This window comes from Lucilia sericata, unplaced genomic scaffold, assembly GCF_015586225.1.
Source record: "Lucilia sericata isolate MDLA Ls3-8-SP2 unplaced genomic scaffold, ASM1558622v1 Contig000822F_arrow, whole genome shotgun sequence".
Classification (NCBI taxonomy): Eukaryota; Metazoa; Arthropoda; class Insecta; order Diptera; family Calliphoridae; genus Lucilia; species Lucilia sericata.
Window position 1 is genome coordinate 1 of NW_023994814.1, and position 18,735 is coordinate 18,735.

General features: G+C 30.8%; 4 protein-coding genes across 7 annotated transcripts in view; 3 read left to right on the forward strand and 1 right to left on the reverse strand.

The window, feature by feature from the left end:
• Positions 1–723: 723 nt before the first annotated feature.
• Positions 724–2,130, forward strand: LOC119608335 (probable glucosamine 6-phosphate N-acetyltransferase; the record flags this gene model as incomplete). The annotated part of the gene is made up of 3 exons (XM_037962713.1): positions 724–915; positions 988–1,049; positions 1,120–2,130. Coding segments are annotated over 3 exons (495 nt in total), but the record flags the coding sequence as incomplete, so codon positions are not given.
• LOC119608320 (GATOR complex protein WDR24) lies at positions 2,047–6,348 on the reverse strand. 2 transcript variants are annotated; one of them, XM_037962694.1, is made up of 10 exons: positions 5,261–5,400; positions 5,081–5,198; positions 4,574–5,015; positions 4,407–4,518; positions 4,242–4,330; positions 3,847–4,176; positions 3,699–3,780; positions 3,003–3,632; positions 2,752–2,937; positions 2,047–2,609 (listed from the first exon to the last, which is right to left on the reverse strand). In XM_037962694.1, the coding sequence occupies exons 2-10, from the start codon at positions 5,187–5,189 to the stop codon at positions 2,253–2,255; spliced, it is 2,337 nt and encodes a 778-aa protein (XP_037818622.1). In that variant the 5' UTR covers positions 5,190–5,198; positions 5,261–5,400; the 3' UTR covers positions 2,047–2,252. The 2 variants fall into 2 exon arrangements, with proteins under 2 accessions (XP_037818622.1, XP_037818621.1); XM_037962693.1 differs by lacking the exon at positions 5,261–5,400 and adding an exon at positions 6,210–6,348 and having other exon boundaries at positions 2,253–2,609.
• Positions 6,256–8,877, forward strand: LOC119608322 (integrator complex subunit 11). The gene is made up of 4 exons (XM_037962695.1): positions 6,256–6,452; positions 6,668–7,016; positions 7,075–8,049; positions 8,114–8,877. Exons 2-4 carry the CDS (start codon positions 6,803–6,805, stop codon positions 8,716–8,718), a joined length of 1,794 nt encoding a protein of 597 aa, XP_037818623.1. The 5' UTR covers positions 6,256–6,452; positions 6,668–6,802; the 3' UTR covers positions 8,719–8,877.
• A 757-nt stretch (positions 8,878–9,634) lies between these two features.
• Positions 9,635–18,735, forward strand: part of LOC119608319 (N-terminal kinase-like protein) — a 58,390-nt gene continuing 49,289 nt past the window's right edge. The window contains exons 1-13 of one of the 3 annotated variants that reach the window (XM_037962690.1): positions 9,636–10,558; positions 10,618–10,841; positions 10,899–11,225; positions 11,314–11,392; positions 11,464–11,685; positions 11,754–11,909; positions 11,984–12,099; positions 12,167–12,315; positions 12,370–12,534; positions 12,611–12,756; positions 12,822–12,950; positions 13,018–13,441; positions 15,239–15,663. In XM_037962690.1, coding sequence (XP_037818618.1) covers positions 10,178–10,558; positions 10,618–10,841; positions 10,899–11,225; positions 11,314–11,392; positions 11,464–11,685; positions 11,754–11,909; positions 11,984–12,099; positions 12,167–12,315; positions 12,370–12,534; positions 12,611–12,756; positions 12,822–12,950; positions 13,018–13,441; positions 15,239–15,366 — 2,646 coding nt within the window. In that variant the 5' untranslated portion in view covers positions 9,636–10,177 and the 3' untranslated portion in view covers positions 15,367–15,663. Of the gene's footprint in view, positions 10,559–10,617; positions 10,842–10,898; positions 11,226–11,313; positions 11,393–11,463; positions 11,686–11,753; positions 11,910–11,983; positions 12,100–12,166; positions 12,316–12,369; positions 12,535–12,610; positions 12,757–12,821; positions 12,951–13,017; positions 13,442–15,238; positions 15,664–18,735 lie in introns of those variants that run through there. The other 2 variants (XM_037962691.1, XM_037962692.1) reach the window with 2 other exon arrangements.

Here is an 18,735-nt window from a genome sequence, read left to right on the forward strand (position 1 = left end):
GTGAAATGGGTCTCAAAAAATCCGTAATTTTTAGCGGATTACCGATTATGTTACTTTTTTTTTATTGAAAACAATATATTTATCAAGTTTATTTCGTTTGAAAATCTTGATCTCAGTACAACATATTAGAAAAAAATGATATATTATATATATAAATAAACTTGATATATTTATCAAGTTTATTTCGTTTGAAAATCTTGATCTCAGTACAACATATTAGAAAAAAATGACTGCAATCTTTTCGAAATGGGTCTCAAAAAATCCGTAATTTTTAGCGGATTACCGGAAAAATTATTAAATTATTCTTAGAGTTTTTTTTTTGGGACGAAATTATACTAAATATATGGAAAATAATCAAAATTAATCCATGAAAATAATCAACTAATTTTTTGATAATTTTGATTTTTTTTTTGATTATTTTCATTAATTCCAATTAATCCCTGATTATTTTTAGATCATTTTTAATCGTAATCAATAATTAATTAAAAAAATGGAAAATAATCGTTAATTAATCATTAATTTCACCTTTATAATAAAAATAATCTGATTAATAATGATTACGATTATTAATCATTATTTTACAGCTATGGTTTTAAGGCAGGGAGTTATTCCGTAGTTTGATTCGAAATAAAAGGTTTTAAAAGATACTAAATATATTGAAAAAATCAGAATAGAAATTGAAATAAAATAATGAAAAAAAGAATTCTTGTTCCAGATGTTTAGTTTTTCTCCGATAAAAAAATAATTAAAATTATACAAACATTTTTATTGTTGTTTTTATTTTCAGCTCGTTTTTCCCAAATGAAAGCAAGTGGTGACTATTTTGTGACCGTTATAGAGGATACACGTAAAAATGAAATAATTGGCGCTGCATCTTTAATTATAGAACGTAAATTTATACACAATTGTGCTATAGTAAGTATACTGAATAAAAATGAAACTTAAAAATCTCATGCATTAACAAAAACAAACATTTTTCTAAATTAGCGTGGACGTTTGGAAGATGTGGTGGTAAATGATACCTACCGTGGCAAACAATTGGGTAAACTGTAAGTGTTTTTATACATAAATTATAAGGAATAGTTTAATTATAAATTTATCTTCTTAAAAAAAAAACAGCATTGTGGTAACCGTTTCCCTTTTGGCTCAATATTTGGGTTGCTATAAAATGTCTTTGGATTGTAAGGATAAATTGATTAAGTTCTATGAAACTTTGGGTTATGTTTTAATACCCGGCAATTCAAATTCAATGACCATACGTTATGATGAATCTCCAGTTGTTAAACAGAATTTAACTGCTTTCAATGGCGCTGTCAGTGGTGATGCTTGCCAAACCGTGAGCCTCGATTTTAACTCTTGACAATTAGCCGCCAGTACTGCCGCTAAATCAAAACTTTAAATTGTTTAAAATTATAAACCTAAACAGCTGTAAATATAAGTATGAAAATTCGTTTTCAAATGTTTAGATTGTTATTACGGCTGTTATTTTTCCCCAGGAAAGAAACAAGGCCTGTTACTTTAAATTGAAAAGAACTTTTCTTATATTAATGTTGAAAACATTAAAAAAAAATACTAATTTTATTTGTTGTTTTTAATACAAATATAAACAAGAAAAGTTCTTTCGATTTTTATAGAATTTTTATGTTATATGTTCTTTTCTGGTGTTTATAATTTTCTAAGAAAAACAATTTTAAGTTCTGATTTCTCAAAGCTTTGTCAGAAAGAGCATATTTTCCAATATTCTCTTGGCTTTGAGGGCAGTGCTGGCAATAGTTGCTTGGCTAGTAGTGTGTAGACTTAGTCAAGTATTATTTGCTTTAGTACTTAATTCCTATATTATTCTAATTACATATTAACAATAAATAGTCTTTCCAAATTATTTAAAAATTTCTTTAATATTTCAATAATATTTTCTTCTTTTTCTTTAATGCTGTCTGACTACTAAATTTTTGTGTAAAACTACAGGTTGTATGTATTTTACCATTTAAAAGTACATTTATTAATTGAATTGAAAAAATATATATTTTTATTATTATTTTTTAGAGTTATGTATTGTATGTATGAGTTCTGTCATTAATCTATGTTTATATGTATAAAATGAAATTAAATCTTCTCAAGTCTTAAAATTAATAGTAACCGTGTTTTTCTTCTTCTCTTGTTAGTTAGTTTTTAATACAAAACATAAACGTAGTAAGTACATGTTTTATATAAAAGAAAATCAATTATTGCTTTTTCGTCATTTTACTTAAAAACTAATTATACTCACACAAATGACCACATTTGGGACATTTTGAATGATTGGCAAAATAATCCATAACATGTTGTATATGACCACCATGTGAACAACCCTGACACCAGGCATATAAGCCTCTTACTATTAAACTGCATATAGAACATTTTGCCAAACGCATTGATTTACATTTCTGACAATACCAGCCCACACTACCACCCAAAGGGCGGCCACAATCACCACAATTTGTATGAACGCCAGTGGATTTTTGATTTAGTTCACGTACAGGTCTTAACCATGATAGATTCATAATAGTGCAAGCCTCATTCCACATTTGATAGCGATGTAATTGATCGATGTATGTTTGAAACCAATGTTCCTGAAAGAAAATAAAAATACGATTACAATGTAATGTTCGACATTTTTTATATTTATTTAAGTATTCGATCTTTTGTTCGAAAAAAATACCTGTTAAGATAATTTTTTATATAAATTTGAGGTTCATTATACAAAATACTTACAATTAAGTCTTCTTCGATGGGTAAAAATTTACGATTTTCACCCATAACAATCAGTATAGTTAAGGCAGTTTGAACATCACCTACATCGTTTTGTAACATCAAGGCATCGGCCAGAAATTGATGAGGTTCCCACAGGGGTATAGGAGGTATAGAGGAGATTTTTAAAATGGCCGGCAAATTAGGAGGCTAAAACAATTTCACATAAAATTTATATAAAATTCAAAAAAAGTATTAAAATAAATTTAACTCACCGGTGACTTTTCCCTATTCTTTGCCTTAATATCCAATTGAGGTCTAGCGGCCTGGACATCACAATGCAGAGCAGTTTCCGGCAATGCTAATGCTTTTGTAAAATCCGGCGGACCCACATAAATAAAGCCATTACGCAGAGAATCAAAATTATCAAATGTTATTTCCGATAAAATTTGTGATTCTGACAAAATAACCGAACCATAAGGAGGATAAGTTTGTTTACCACTCGAACCACCACTATCTATTAAGTTATCATCATCTTGAGATTTTATATCGATATTATCATCGGAACCATTAACATTATTATTTTTGTTATGATCCCATTTGGAATTGTCAGTGCTAACCACTTGGGCAGTGCGACGAGCATTTTGGGCATTCTTTTGATTGGAAAACGAATTACGATGTTCGTATTTCTGTTTATTCATTTCATTGGAAGCATAACAAATTTCGATAAAATTCCAAAGTGTAGTGGCATTATGTTTACCATGTTTACGACAGACATTGGCATTGTGTTTGCAAATATCGGCTAATTTTTTGCCAGACAAAATTAATTCCTTGGCGCAGCCTATAAAACATTCATGTTCCTTAAGTTCAATGGAAGAGTTTTCTGGATCCATATAGCCAATAAGCTAAGTAGAAAGATTTTCTATTAATACTATTTTCTAAGGTTAAATTTTAGATTTTAAAAAACTTACAGATGTATTTAGTAAAAATCTGCACATATCGGATTTGCCTATATGAAATTGTTCCAAGCCAGTTATGGACTTTTGTCGGGTTCTTATTTCAAATAAAAATTAATATTATTAATTTGTTTTAATGTGTATGTTACTTCATTAAACTTACAGCATGGCATTCGATTTAACCACTTGGGCCGCTGTTACTGGTAAATAAAACTTTAATTTATTGGCAAATGATATATCACCTTTGCGTCCTAAACTGGCGCCTTGTACATTTGCTTTTAGAGCCGGTCGAGAAGCATCCTTAAAAGCATGTTTATAGATGGTAGAATCTTTACTAGTAGATAATAGACAATACGGATCATTGCCTTTCCACGCTATGCCAGTGGTAACATCAGTATGATCATTAAACGAAGCAAAGGGGACAAACGGACGCCGTATATCCCAAATATGTATACTATAATCAACAACCAGAGAACAGCTTGCTATGTGATAACTGAAAATAAGAATCTCATTATGTATGGATTTATTTCGTTAAGATTTTTAAGTATCATAACATACGTTTTCTCCGGCCGCCATTTGACACGTCCCACAACAGCTATAGTGTGTATGGTGTGTTCCAGGGAAGCTTTACCCTCCATATTCCAAATCTATAAATAATAATTATTAATTAAAACGAAATCTATTAAAAATAAAACTCCCCCAAAAGTGCCATTTTTGTCTTACCTTTATCTGTTTATCTCTACTGCCAGTAGCCAACCAATTTTGTGTAGGATGCCAATCACATGTATAAATAGGCTCCATATGGGCAGGAAATTGCAGCATACATTTATCCGTTCTGCAACAAAGAAATGTGTTCAACTAAAAGTTTACATTTTACTAAGCTTCCATACCTTCTCAAATCCCACAATTGCACAGTACCATTTTCCAAAACTGCCGAAAACAGATTATTACTATGTGGACTAAATTTAACATCTCTCACCGATTCCGAATTACTATAAAACGTATTGCAAGCCTTATCACTACGTGTATCAAAACATTTAATAGTACCATCCTGAGAACCCGAAATCAAAGTATTCACTTCCGTATTGTGAAAAGTGACTGCATGGGCTGTACGCTCGTGATCATTGTACACCAACCATTGTTTTTGTTTGCCAAATTTTGAAAGATCCCATACTGAAACAACACCATTAGTGGCCGCTGTAGCCAATATGTTGGTGTCTAATGTACTCCAGGCTACATCATTGGAAGAATAACTAAGATTTTGATTTTTGCCACCGCGCATATTACACACCTCGGTAAAGCCATCATTGTTAATAGCAAAAACTTTAAGTACTGCAAAAAAAATTAAAAAAAATCAAAAATTCTGTTCTGATCAAATATTTTTGTTAAAAACTTACAACTCCGTCCTGCTACTGCTATTTTATTGCAATCTTTATTGAGTACCAACGCGTTGGCATGGCCCTCTTGGCAAATACGTAGCGAAACGGTACCCGATTCTTCCAACATTTAAAGGCACTAAAAATATGAGGATTTTTTTTTTCTAATTATTGTTATTGACAAGTTTAAAATTTACATACCAAAACATAAAATGCTTAATAAAACGATAACAATAAACAAAATTGCAATTTGTGCGATAAAACATATGTTTTTGATAACAAGTGGTGATTCTCTTAAGTTTTGCATAATGGTTCTCTCTTAAAATCTCTTTAGCACTCTGTTAAACTTGGTAGGGTTGACTAGTTTTGTTATTATTAAAGTAAATGTCAGTAAAATTGTCGAAATCATTAATGGAAATAAAATTATTCATGGAAAATAATTTATTTGATGAAAAGTTCTGTGGCTGTTTTCTGTAACTTTCGAGTCGAGAAAAAACATTGAAATATTAGAGTCTTCCAGTTTTAGTTGCGTGATTCAAATAATATTTAAACTGAACAAATAACAATTAACCAAAATATATTTAAATTACGTGTGTTCACCCTGTTTTAAACAAGACGATTATACAATTTTCGAATTTTTAGTCGATTCCAAAGTTACAGAACATAGGCAGTGGATGAATTTATTTATGTAAAATTGTTAATAATTATTTTTTTAAAACTTTTTCTTTGCGTATTTTAGACAATTTTATAAAAAAATCTTTTATACGATTTTCGTTAAGAAAACTTTTAGACAATATTTTATAGTGTATTTTTGATAGAAGAATAAAAAAAAATATTTTGAAAATTTTTTTAGAAAAAATTAAAAAAAAAATTAGAAAAAATGCAAATTTGTTTATAAAAAGATTTCGCAAAATATTTTTGTTGACAAATTTTCGACGGTAGATAGAAAAAAATTTTTCTTTACAGATAAGATTTTAATAAATTTTGATAGATAAAATATCGAGAATTAAGAGAAATTTCAAAAAAATTCCAAATAAAGTTTTACCATTTAAAAAAAAAAAATATGAGAAATAATACGCTAAAAAAAAATATTCAAAATTTTTAAGAATTTCTTATAGAATAATTTTTACATTTTTTAAATACTACATACCTGAAAAAAATTTACAAAATACCTCTTAGTCACAGAATTATAAGTTACTGGCAACTCTAACTAATTTTCATTACATTTTGTACGTAAACACAACGTTTTTTCTTAGTTTTCTTTTATTGTTGTACAGCGCCAAATACTTCAAATCGTAACATTCTTTCGCATTATTATCTGAACTTTCTTTTGTTAAAAAACATGATTTAATTATTTTGAAATATTTTGAAATTCAAAGCAAATAAAATATTGGTAAGTTTAAAACTAAATGTGAAAGAGGTGAAGGTGGAGCAAGGAGCTACCAGCCAGACAGTCAGCTGTTGCGTCTTTATTATTGGCAGCGGCGGCAACAGCAGTCGATGGAAATTTTTTTTCTCAAGTTTGCTTTTATTTTTGTTAAATATTTTGTTTTTAATTGTTTGTTATTCATTAACATTTTCTTGTGTTTTGTTTATTTTTCTTTTAAGTTACAAAATAGAAAATAGTTATAGAAAGAAGAAAATAAAACTTAAATGTTGCTTTAAATAAAAGCGAAGAGTGATTGTGTTTGACATTTTTAATAGAGACAGAAAACCATAAGGAAAATTTAAGAGACCGACCTCATGCCGGACATTAAAGTAACACCTTTGGGAGCTGGTCAAGATGTAGGACGCAGTTGTTTGTTGTTGTCGATGGGTGGTAAAAATATCATGTTGGACTGTGGCATGCATATGGGCTACAATGACGAACGACGTTTTCCTGATTTCTCGTATATAGTGCCGGATGGTCCTATAACAAGTCATATAGATTGTGTTATCATTTCACATTTTCATTTGGGTAAGTTGGAAAAGATTGAAGTCTTTGATAGCAAATTATTTAAATTGTTTGTCATTAGATCATTGTGGCGCTTTGCCTTACATGTCCGAAATGGTGGGCTATTCGGGACCTATCTATATGACCCATCCCACTAAGGCTATAGCTCCCATTTTGCTAGAAGATATGCGTAAAGTGGCTGTAGAACGTAAGGGTGAATCGAATTTCTTTACCACTCAAATGATTAAGGATTGCATGAAGAAAGTGACTGCTGTAACCTTGCATCAAAGTGTTATGGTAGACAGTGAATTGGAGATCAAAGCCTATTATGCGGGACATGTCTTGGGTGCCGCTATGTTTTGGATACGTGTTGGCTCACAATCTGTAGTCTATACCGGTGATTACAATATGACACCTGATCGTCATTTAGGGGCTGCCTGGATTGACAAGTGTCGCCCTGATTTGTTGATCTCTGAATCTACCTATGCCACCACTATACGTGATTCCAAACGTTGTCGTGAGCGTGATTTTTTGAAGAAGGTCCATGAGTGTGTGGCAAAAGGTGGTAAAGTTCTCATTCCTGTCTTCGCTTTGGGAAGAGCTCAAGAGTTATGTATTCTATTGGAAACTTATTGGGAGCGCATGAATTTAAAATATCCCATCTACTTTGCTGTGGGTCTTACCGAAAAGGCCAACACTTATTATAAAATGTTCATCACCTGGACTAACCAGAAAATCCGTAAAACTTTCGTCACCCGCAATATGTTCGATTTTAAACACATTAAACCTTTCGATAAGACCTATATTGATAATCCTGGAGCAATGGTGGTTTTTGCTACACCGGGTATGTTACACGCCGGCTTGTCTTTGCAGATTTTTAAAAAGTGGGCTCCCAATGAAAATAATATGGTTATTATGCCCGGTTATTGTGTCCAAGGTACAGTGGGCAATAAGATTTTAAGTGGCGCGAAAAAAGTAGAGTTTGAGAATCGCCAGGTGGTTGATGTTAAAATGTCGGTGGAATATATGAGTTTTTCTGCTCATGCTGATGCTAAAGGTATGCATTCAATTTGCCTAGATATAATTTGTATAACAGAATTTATTTAAATACTCATTTTCAGGCATTATGCAACTTATACAAAATTGTGAACCGAAAAATGTCATGCTCGTCCACGGTGAAGCTGAGAAAATGCAATTTTTACGCACAAAAATTCGCGAGGAATTCAATATTGAAACCTACATGCCAGCTAATGGTGAAACTTCGGTTATTTCTACTCCCGTTAAAATACCAGTTGATGCCTCTGTTTCCCTTCTCAAAGCAGAGACACGCATTTACAATGCCCAGCCACCGGATCCCAAACGCAGACGTTTAATACACGGCGTTCTTGTGATGAAAGACAACCGTATTATGTTACAAAATCTCACCGAGGCATTAAAGGAAATTGGCATTAATCGTCATGTTATGCGCTTTACATCCAAAGTTAAAATGGATGATCCGGGTCCAAAAATACGTACCGGCGAGAAACTGTTGGCCTTGTTGCAGGAGAAATTAACCGGTTGGACAGTGACAATGCAGGAAAACTGCACCATAGTTGTAGAATCGGTGGAGATTAAAATCGAAGAGGATGAAAAGGATGTTAAACATAAGACACTCCTGATAACATGGACTAATCAAGATGAAGATATTGGTGCATACATATTGAATATGTTACAAAATATGTGTTAGTTAAAAAAGTGTTTTTCTTATAAATAAAAATATTACAAAAATAAATATCTATATATAATTAATAATTTTCTACTATATTTCTGAATATTATTTAATCGAACGAAGAATGTTTGAAAGATTTAAAAGATTACGACTGTAATAAATGTAAAAATTATAAAATGAAATTGTTTTTTAACATTAGGAAATGGATTTTTAGGTATAAAGAATTTTTAATTCTTTATTGCGGAATTAAATAAAATTAAAATATTTTTGGAGACCTTCATTTTCAAATTTGTGAATGTGTGTACATAAAGGACATTCTTTAAAACAAGAGTCAAAAAACATTATATCAATATAGTTAGAATAAAACTGCACCTAATAGCTGGAAAAATCGTTTTTTAAATATAAAATTCAATCAATTTCATTATTTTATATTGATAATAAAATTTGAAACAAAATGAATACGAAACACATTCGGTTAATAATCTCATTGACAATTTCCCTCTTTCAAAAGGAAATGAAATTAGCTGTCGATAAATATTAAAAGCTATCGCCGCTGAAACTTTTTTGCTAAATTCAGCTTGTTCAGTATTCAGTCTTTTTTATAATTTGCTTAATTTTTTCAGAATTGACAATTTAAATTTTTATTTTCTTTTGAATGAATTCTTTTTAAAAATATAAGCCGTTTTTACATTCTCTTTCTGTCACTGCGAATTACATATTTGGATGCAAATTCGGACCATTCAATAGTACGGCCATTACAAAAACACAAAAATCGACGGAAAACGATTCTAACGTTACGATATCTACGATAGTTTTCGAAATATTAAGTTATTTCCAAAAAAGTTGTTAATTGAGAAAATTAAACATATTTACCAGGCTCGCAGTTTAATTTAAGCAGCCGTCTAAATTATTTGTAACGCCGTTTATTTTGGACGGCGTAGGTTTCTGCAACACAGATGACACAAAGTTTAGTTGTCAAGAAAAAGAAATTCGCATACGTCATGAAAAGTTTGTGAAAAATTAAGAATTTATAGAAAAATATGAAAATTTTCACCAAAAATTTTACATTAAAAGAAACTTTAATTTGTAAACTGTAAGTGCGGGTAGAAAAATTAAACGAAAATTGAATTTGAAACGCTAAAAATCGCTTAAGAACATTTCGTTTTGCGTGAGGTGACTACGGTGTAAAGAAAAATAGTGAAGAAGCAGTGAAGTAAAAAGCAACAACGTACGAAGGGCGATCATAAAAACAAACGAGAAAAACAAAAGATTTTCTTTTTATTGCTTTTCTCCTCACCAACAAACACCAGCAGCTGTTAAAAAAGACAGAAATTGCGAAATTTTTGTGAAAATTTTATTTGCTGAACAGAAAAGTAAAATTTGCTTGAAAAACGCTCACCGAAACATTAAGTTTAGTTTAATTTTGCTTTGCTAAATAGAAATTTGTAACAAAATATTTGGGCGACGAGCAAAGCACATGATGTGGTCGTTCTTCTCGCGCGACTCTTCCAAGGATTTTCCTTATGATATTGGCGAACCAGTGGCGGGTTTTGAGGCACATTCCATATGGACACTACATAAGGCTAAACGTAAGGGGACGCTGGAAGAAGTATCGGTGTTTGTATTCGATTTGCGTAGTGGTTCTGATGCCAAATGCGACTTGGCGAAGGCGTCGTTGAAGAGATTGAAGACTCTTAGACATCCTAGTATATTACAATTTTTAGATTCATTAGAAACTGATAAAATGCTGTATGTTGCCACCGAGTTGGTTGAGCCCTTGGGAACACACATACAAAAACTATCCACAGAGGGTCCGCAAAAGGACTTGTATTTGGCCTGGGGTATATTTCAAATAACGGTAGGTGGTAAAGTTAACATAACAAATAACTTTTTAAACAATATATTTTTCTGTTGCAGAGAGCCTTGTCGTTTCTTAATAATGATGGCAGCCTGCGACACAATAATGTTTCTGTTTGGTCAGTGTTTGTTAATTCCTCAGGAGAATGGAAATTGGGTAGCCTAGAATATGTCTCGCCAGCCGATGGTAATCCCTTGCCACCTATTAAAGTGCCACCTTCTTTGGAGGTTTATGATCCACCAGAGAAAAATGATCAATCTAAATTAAAGGCAGCCACTAAATGGTATTTGTATTTTTACATTGTTTGAGAAATTTTTGTTTATCCTTTCTCCTTTTATAGCTCTGCTGATATGTGGGGTCTGGGCTGTTTGGTATGGGAATCCTTCAATGGTCCTTTACGTTCTCGTGGCAGTCTTAAAGATATCGATAACATACCTAAATCTCTGCAGTCTTTATACTGTGAATTAGTGGGCGCTTCACCCTCTAATCGTCCCAATCCTGCTGATATTATAACTAGATGCCGAAAACCCGGTGGTTTTTTCAAAAATGATTTAGTGGACACGTTATTGTTTTTGGAAGAAATACAAATAAAAGATAAGGCGGAAAAGAATCGTTTCTTTTCGGGTCTTACTTTGCATTTGGACAATTTCCCTGATAATGTGTGCAAGTAAGTTTAGTAATAGTTGAACTAATGTTGTAAGTGTTTTTAGAGATTTGATAAGCTTGAATTAATGTTTTTTTTGTTCGTTTTAAAGACACAAAATTTTACCCCAACTGATAACAGCGTATGAATATGGTGATGCTGGTTCAGCTGTATTAGCGCCTATGTTTAAGGTAAGTAAAAATGAAGTGCTGCAAAGAAGTAATAATAAATATAAACAACTATTATCGTTATCCTATTTTAGTTGGGAAAACTTTTAGATGAAGCCGAATATCAAAAACGTATTGTACCCTGTGTCGTTAAATTATTTGCCTCTACAGATCGTGTAACACGGTCGCGTCTTTTGCAACAATTAGAATTATTTATTGCCCATTTACAGCCACCAGTGGTGAATGAACAAATATTCCCACAAGTAGCGCATGGATTTTTAGATACGAATGCCACCATTAGAGAGCAAACAGTAAAAGTAAGTTGAACACATACACACTAATTACATATACTAATAAAAGCATATTTCCAAAATAATTCCAACAGTCAATTATACATTTGGCTCCAAAATTAAATTATAATAATTTAAATGTTGAAGTATTACGCCATTTTGCCCGACTACAAGCACGTGATGACCAGGGTGGCATTAGAACGAATACCACAGTGTGTTTGGGTAAAATAGCACCACATTTGCATCCGCAGGTGAGTAAAAAACAGTTTGTTTTTATACGAAATACATTAATTTAATTAATGAATTTCATTAACAAATATTACAGGTACGACAACGTGTTTTGGTATCGGCTTTTATAAGAGCCATGCGAGATCCTTTTCCACCAGCTCGTGTGGCGGGTGTTTTGGCCTTAGCAGCTACCCAACAATACTTCTTATTAAAGTGAGTTAACTGTTCTAAATATTTTCTTTTAAACAATTTTTACACAATTCTATTATTTACTTTACAGTGAAGTAGCAAATCGTGTCTTACCTGCATTGTGTTCGCTTACTATAGATCCTGAAAAGTCTGTACGCGATCCAGCCTTTAAAACTATACGTGGTTTTCTAGGTAAACTGGAAAAAGTTTCTGAAGATCCTAGCCTAAGAGAAACTATGGGTAAGTAATTACAGAATATTTATAAAATTAAATTAAAATGTATCTTTATTACAGAAGCAGATGTTCATACCGCCACTCCCTCGATTGGCAATGCAGCTGCCACTTGGGCGGGATGGGCTGTAACAGCCGTCACCTCGAAATTCTATCGTAGTCAAAGTGATTCCTCCCGACCCCGACCTCCATTAACCGGACGTAATTTATCAAAACCGGCTTCATTAGGTAAATATAAAATGTTATTTTTAAAAATTAACTTACAAATATAATTAATGTTTTCCCGTTTTAAACCAAAAAACAGAACAACCTTCTAGCAGTAGTTTATCAACGACCACCTCATCAGTAACGTCCATGACTTCATTGGAACATGAAAGTAATGATACATCAGCCTCTGCTTCCGATTATGGCAATAATGATTGGGACAATGAAAATTGGGGTGAAATGGATGTAAGTTTTCTTTTATTAATTAAGGCTAGTAAATTATAAGAATAGATATCTTAACATATTATTAGACATCACAGGATCCCAGTTCACCTATGGCTGGTTCACCTAATAATGGCCCTCTAAATGCCTCTGCCACTTTAGCTGAAGTAAGAGATGGTTGGGATAATGAGGAGTGGGGTAGTCTGGAAGAAGATCCGGTAAGTGATTCAAATATAAACAAAAATATTATTTTACTAAAAGGTTTTTTCATTCTACTATTTCTAGGGCGAGGAAGAAGCTCAAGAGCAGGAACAACAACAACTACAACAATTACGACAATCACCTTTAAGACCGCATCAGCAACAATTACAACAACACCAATTAAATGAACTTATCGAACCCTTGGCCAAGCTCAACTCACATAATACATCACCCTCAAAACAACCACTGTCACAATTATCAACCTCAACGACGGCGGCCACTTTATCAACAAATTTAAGACCAAATGATTTATCAACAAATTTATCTTCGCTCAGCAATACTATCAATACAACAACAACAACACCATCACCATTCCTAAATTGCAACAATGTTAGTCCTCCACAAATGAAATCACCGCAACATATTAATAATTCAACGAATAATGCTAATTGGAATAGTGATTCATGGGCTGATGGTGAATTTGAACCCATAGATGAACCAATGACTGGTAAGTCAATACATTTATTATACCTTATTCTATTTCTATTTAAACAATTGCTTGATATTTATGTGGCATCTGTGGGCTTTTGCTTGCTTCCAATTTCATATTTCACAATTTATATTTGTTTTTTAAACAGCACTGATCATGATGATTAGGTTTTGTTTGAAAAAAAAAAAAATTCTCATTTATGTTCATTTCAATTTTATTATTTAAACTTTTTGTTTTTGTATATAAATATATGTATATTTTATCTTTTTGTTTTTTTAATTTTTATTTTCTTGGTTTTTTTGTGTGTAATTCACTATTATTGTTATTAAATCAAATATCATGTTATGTTCTACTATATATATTTCTATTTGTATCATAACATTTAATACTATTATGCTTTTTTATAAGTATCATCTACTAACACTTTTAAATTGTTAATTTGAGATCTGTTGATGATTTAGTTATTTTGTAGGATAATCTATAAATTGACAGACAACATTTAGTCAAAATTTATTCGGATCGATTCGAATAAAAACTAAACTCTACATTATATAACCACTAAAACTAGATTACTCTAGATTGTTTTTCAGACACTTCAGATGTCTTAATTTGACCGATGGCATAAGTTATATTTTGCTTTTAAGTGCCACAAACCACAGGCTTATTGGCAAGGACCTACGCTCTCGTAAGTTGGCCTTGCCCAAGCAGAAGGTGTATATGTACATGAAGGTGTACATATATATATGTGCTAAATAGATTACCAACCAATAAAAACAAATAAGGATGCCAGTATGAATACGACCTGTTAGGGACAATCCAGACGTCACGGTTAGGAAGGAGGATGTTGGGGGGTTTTTCAGTACATGAGACGGTGACGTTAGCTTAACTGACCTACATGCATGAAGTCCAGTAGTCCTTCTGTAGTTATAAAGTGATTCCTTTGTGAAACCAGTGCTACCCAGAAATTATCTCTGTCTGACTGTGAGCTTGCTAACAGTCAGTCAACTAAGATCACATACCCTACTGAAGAGCCTAAGGGGATCCAAAGGGGACATTTGGGAGGCGACCGCTTACAGTTCATTCGGCAAGTAGCAGTGGAGGACAATCCAAAGGCTCCTCCACGAGATATTAATAATGACGGCCGCACAAAGGAGGGGTAATCAAGGAACGGATCACTTGCCATTCTGACCTAGATACGCTCCTTCTCATAAGCGACAAACTATCATTATATTTGAAAGAATTTACGGTGAAGATCCACTCTCTGGAGACAACAAGTGGATGCTGCCATCAACCCGGCTAACACGCAAAAAAGAGTGATGGGTCGATCGCAGCATCTAACTGTAGTCTGCCTAAAGATAGATAGTGTGGTACTCCGATAAACAATGTGCATCCACAAACCCTGGTAAAGCGACCAAGACAACAAGGAAGGTCAAGAGGGCTTCTCTCCTATTGATCTAGAAGAAAGTCGGTAAGTCCTTGTAATCTTGACAAACATACCATACATTAAAAAAATAGTTTGCTACTTTAGGAAATATATATTTCATCAGATCTCAAATATTTATTTAATTTCAAGATGTTATTGTCTCATAATTATTAATATCACTGTCCTTATTATTTACTGTAATAACTGTATTAAATATTTACTAATTTCATATAAAATGTAAATATATTCAAATTTAATAATTTATATTATTTCTCATTAACCAATTAACGAACAATATCCATCACAAAATGCACGCTTTATTTAACAAAAGATGTTTTTTTCAAATTTAATTTTAAAATTTTGTTAAATTAAAAAAAAAACACATTTTATAGGTAATTCGAAACTAGATGAAGCACGACGAAAACGCGAAGAAAAGAAATTACAACGTCAAAGGGAATTAGAAGCACGACGTGCTCAACGTAATAGTGGTCCAATGAAATTGGGCGCAAAAAAGCTTTAAAAACTAGCATTTAACTGTCATTTTAAAATGACATTTAAAATGTTCAGTTTTACTTTTGTAACTAAACTATAAATAATCATAAATAAAAAAAATTTAAACAAAAACATGAATAAATATATTAGATATATAATTTTATTCGTCTATACATACATATATTTTTTTCTACATTAATATTTTTAGCTTAATTTTGCAATATTTAATATAAAACAACAACAAAATTATTAAAAAAAAAACATCAAACAACAAAGAAGAAATAAATTGCATGCCAGTTTAATATTTAATAAAACAAAAAAAAAATCGACAAATGTTTAGGAAAAGTATAAATACTTTACGCATTGAATGCGATAACAAATGAAAATAAAACAAAAATAATTTAAATAAAATATTATTAAAAAAATGTCTAAATAAGAAAAAAAAAAAAAAAACTAAAATAAAATAGAAATCTCCCCTTCTAAATTTTTTAAAGCAATTTATAAACATTAGCTTAAATAATTATTTTGTTTTAGATTAAAGAAAAAACTCACATGAGAATGTTTAATGTATATTACAACAATATAAATAATGATTCCAATATTCATTAGTTTTCTTATTTTTTAATAATAATTTAAAAATAATTGTTGTAATTTTTTTTAATATTTTTCATGGCACAGCTTTTGTGTTTATTTAATAAAAAAAATATATTATTTACAGTATTTGTTATTCTGTTAAAGTAAAAAAACTATTTTTAATAATAACAAATAATAAAAAAGATATTATAAAAAATGTTAACTATACCGAAGAATTTTTGTTTTAATTTTCTAAATTTTATTTTCACCTCAATCTATTTGTAGATTTTATAAATATCAAATATTTTTTAAAGAATTTAAAATCAACTTGAACTTAAATATATATTTGAAGAAAAATCAAGAATACAAAAAAATATATATATATATTTGTAATTAGGTCTTATATAAAATTTATTATTAAGCTTATCAATTTTGAAATTGTAAACGAATCTTCTAATTGATGATTTAAGTTAAAAAAAAAAGAAATATCTTTACAATATATTGTAAAAAAAATGAAATGAACTCTAATTTAATATAAAGAAAAAATAAAAATAAACTATCAAACAACTTTATATTGTAATAATAACAAATAAGACGATAGATAATATTGTTAACATTATTATTATTTATTTTGTATTTTAATTTTACCATGTTCAGAGCTGTTTAAAAGAGAAATTAGTCAAAATTTTGATTATTATATCATTTATGAATTTTAATATTTAATTTTAAGTTCAAATACTTTTGTTTGCATATATTAGTTTATAATTTGTTTTTTATTCATGGTTTAACTATTTTGCACATTTCTTAGCCATTTATATTTATTTTTAATATGAAAACATACAGGTCTGATTTATTAGTAATTTTTAGGTCATCTGAATAACATTACATTCCTAACGAATTTTTTCTAATCATAATTTTTGAATGTCGATGAAAAACTGATTTCCTGCAAAAGACCTTTAATGTGGGGTTCCGTTAATTAGAACACATCCTGATGAAACTTGGTAAAAAAAACTTGTTTATATCGAATTTTATCGCTATATAGATTGTGTCAATTTAGCAACATGCTTTCGAGAATTTCCCTATTTAAAATCATCAAAATCGGACTTTAATCGGCTGTTTATAAAAAAAGAACAACACTTAACATATGAAGCTGTATGTTATTTTGTTATTGACAAAGTTTGTAGTCAGGGATGGAAGATTGTGTTTGAAGAAAAATTAAATTAAAACATTTTTAAATTTTTAAAAATCGAACTTAAATTCTTAAAAATAGTAAAACAAATAAATAAGTACGATGACTATTGAGTCTGACAGTGGCTCGTCAATAAGGAATATATTTCATATTTATCCTTTCCAAATCAAATCTAAATTTGTAACAAGTTTAATAATAACTTGTTACAGAATAGCTGAAGGTGTCATCATCATAGTTTTTGAAGAAGTACCAATGAATGTATCCTTTTTATGGGAACATACTGCCTACATATCTTGATTAATATGTACATCATCCATGTTAGTCACACGTTCATCATCCAAATATGCGTCTCATTTTTTGTGTTCTTTAAAAAGCGCAAATGTTCGGTGAAGTCTTAGACTGTAGCATAAAGGTAATTAATATGCTACAGTCTAAGTTAGATCCAGATCTTGTACAGATGACGTTTTATCTGAGAATTCTTTATAACCGAGTTCATTATAGTGTGGCCTCCGCACTGTCGCCCTTTTTCGTTTAAATGGCGGCCAAAAATCATTGTTTTTGTTGTGTCCAATTTTAAAGTTATGTTACTTATTTGAAAGTAAACACTAACAAACCTCGGGAGCCCAAAAAATTACAACTCAAACATGAACTATCACAGCTTTTTGTTTAATTTTCAATTTTCTTAATAAATCTCGAATTTTTAAATGATTCTAACTTTTTCGTTTTAATAGATTTTAAAGTGAAATACATTTTCTAAAATTACTTGACTTCCAATCTATCACTTTTAGAAGAAATAAGCCTTTATATATTTTAGAACATTTTAAACTTTTTTTTTAAAGAAAATATCAAATTTTCCCAAAAATTCGATAGTTAATAGACCGTAACTTCTAGGGAACAAAAGAGAACAAAAAAAGTTCTACACTGTGCAGTAGTCCGAACTCTCTGCTACACGCGTATACACCAATATGTATTCGGCCCGTGTGCGCCAGAGCAATTTTTCTGACTCAAAGTCGGATATTTTGTGCAAAATGTATGAAAACAAATGTTTTGAAATTTTCATGAAATGTTCAGAGTCTGGAAGGAACTAAAAGTAACATTTTGTTTTGCAATTTTTAATGGGCGAGGTGCCACGCCCATATACAAAATACACATTCAAATTCATATATATGAGAAACTTCAATAGCTGGAGTACTAAAATTTTGCATCTACAACTTTGACATCTATATAAACATTTTAAGAAAAAAAAAAAATGGGCGGACTAACATTATCGGGCATGGCATCCTCCATATTAGTCAAATACTACAAATTGGTATATCTTGGAAATTATAACAGCAAGAGTCATCAAATTTTGCTCGGTTAACTATGACATCCGTATAAACATTTGGGAAAATGACTAGCATTAGTGGGCGTGACATCTCCCATATTAATTAAATACTAAAGTTCATATATCTGGGAAACTATAAAAGCTAAGTTGACCAAATTTTCTACTTGCAACTTAAGTATCAATCTAGAATCAGCGGGCCTGGTATCTCTCATATTAATAAAATACTAAAAATTTTTTATCTGGGAAACTATAACAGCTATAATCCTCAAATTTTGCACAGCCAACTTTGACATCGATATGAACAGTTAGGG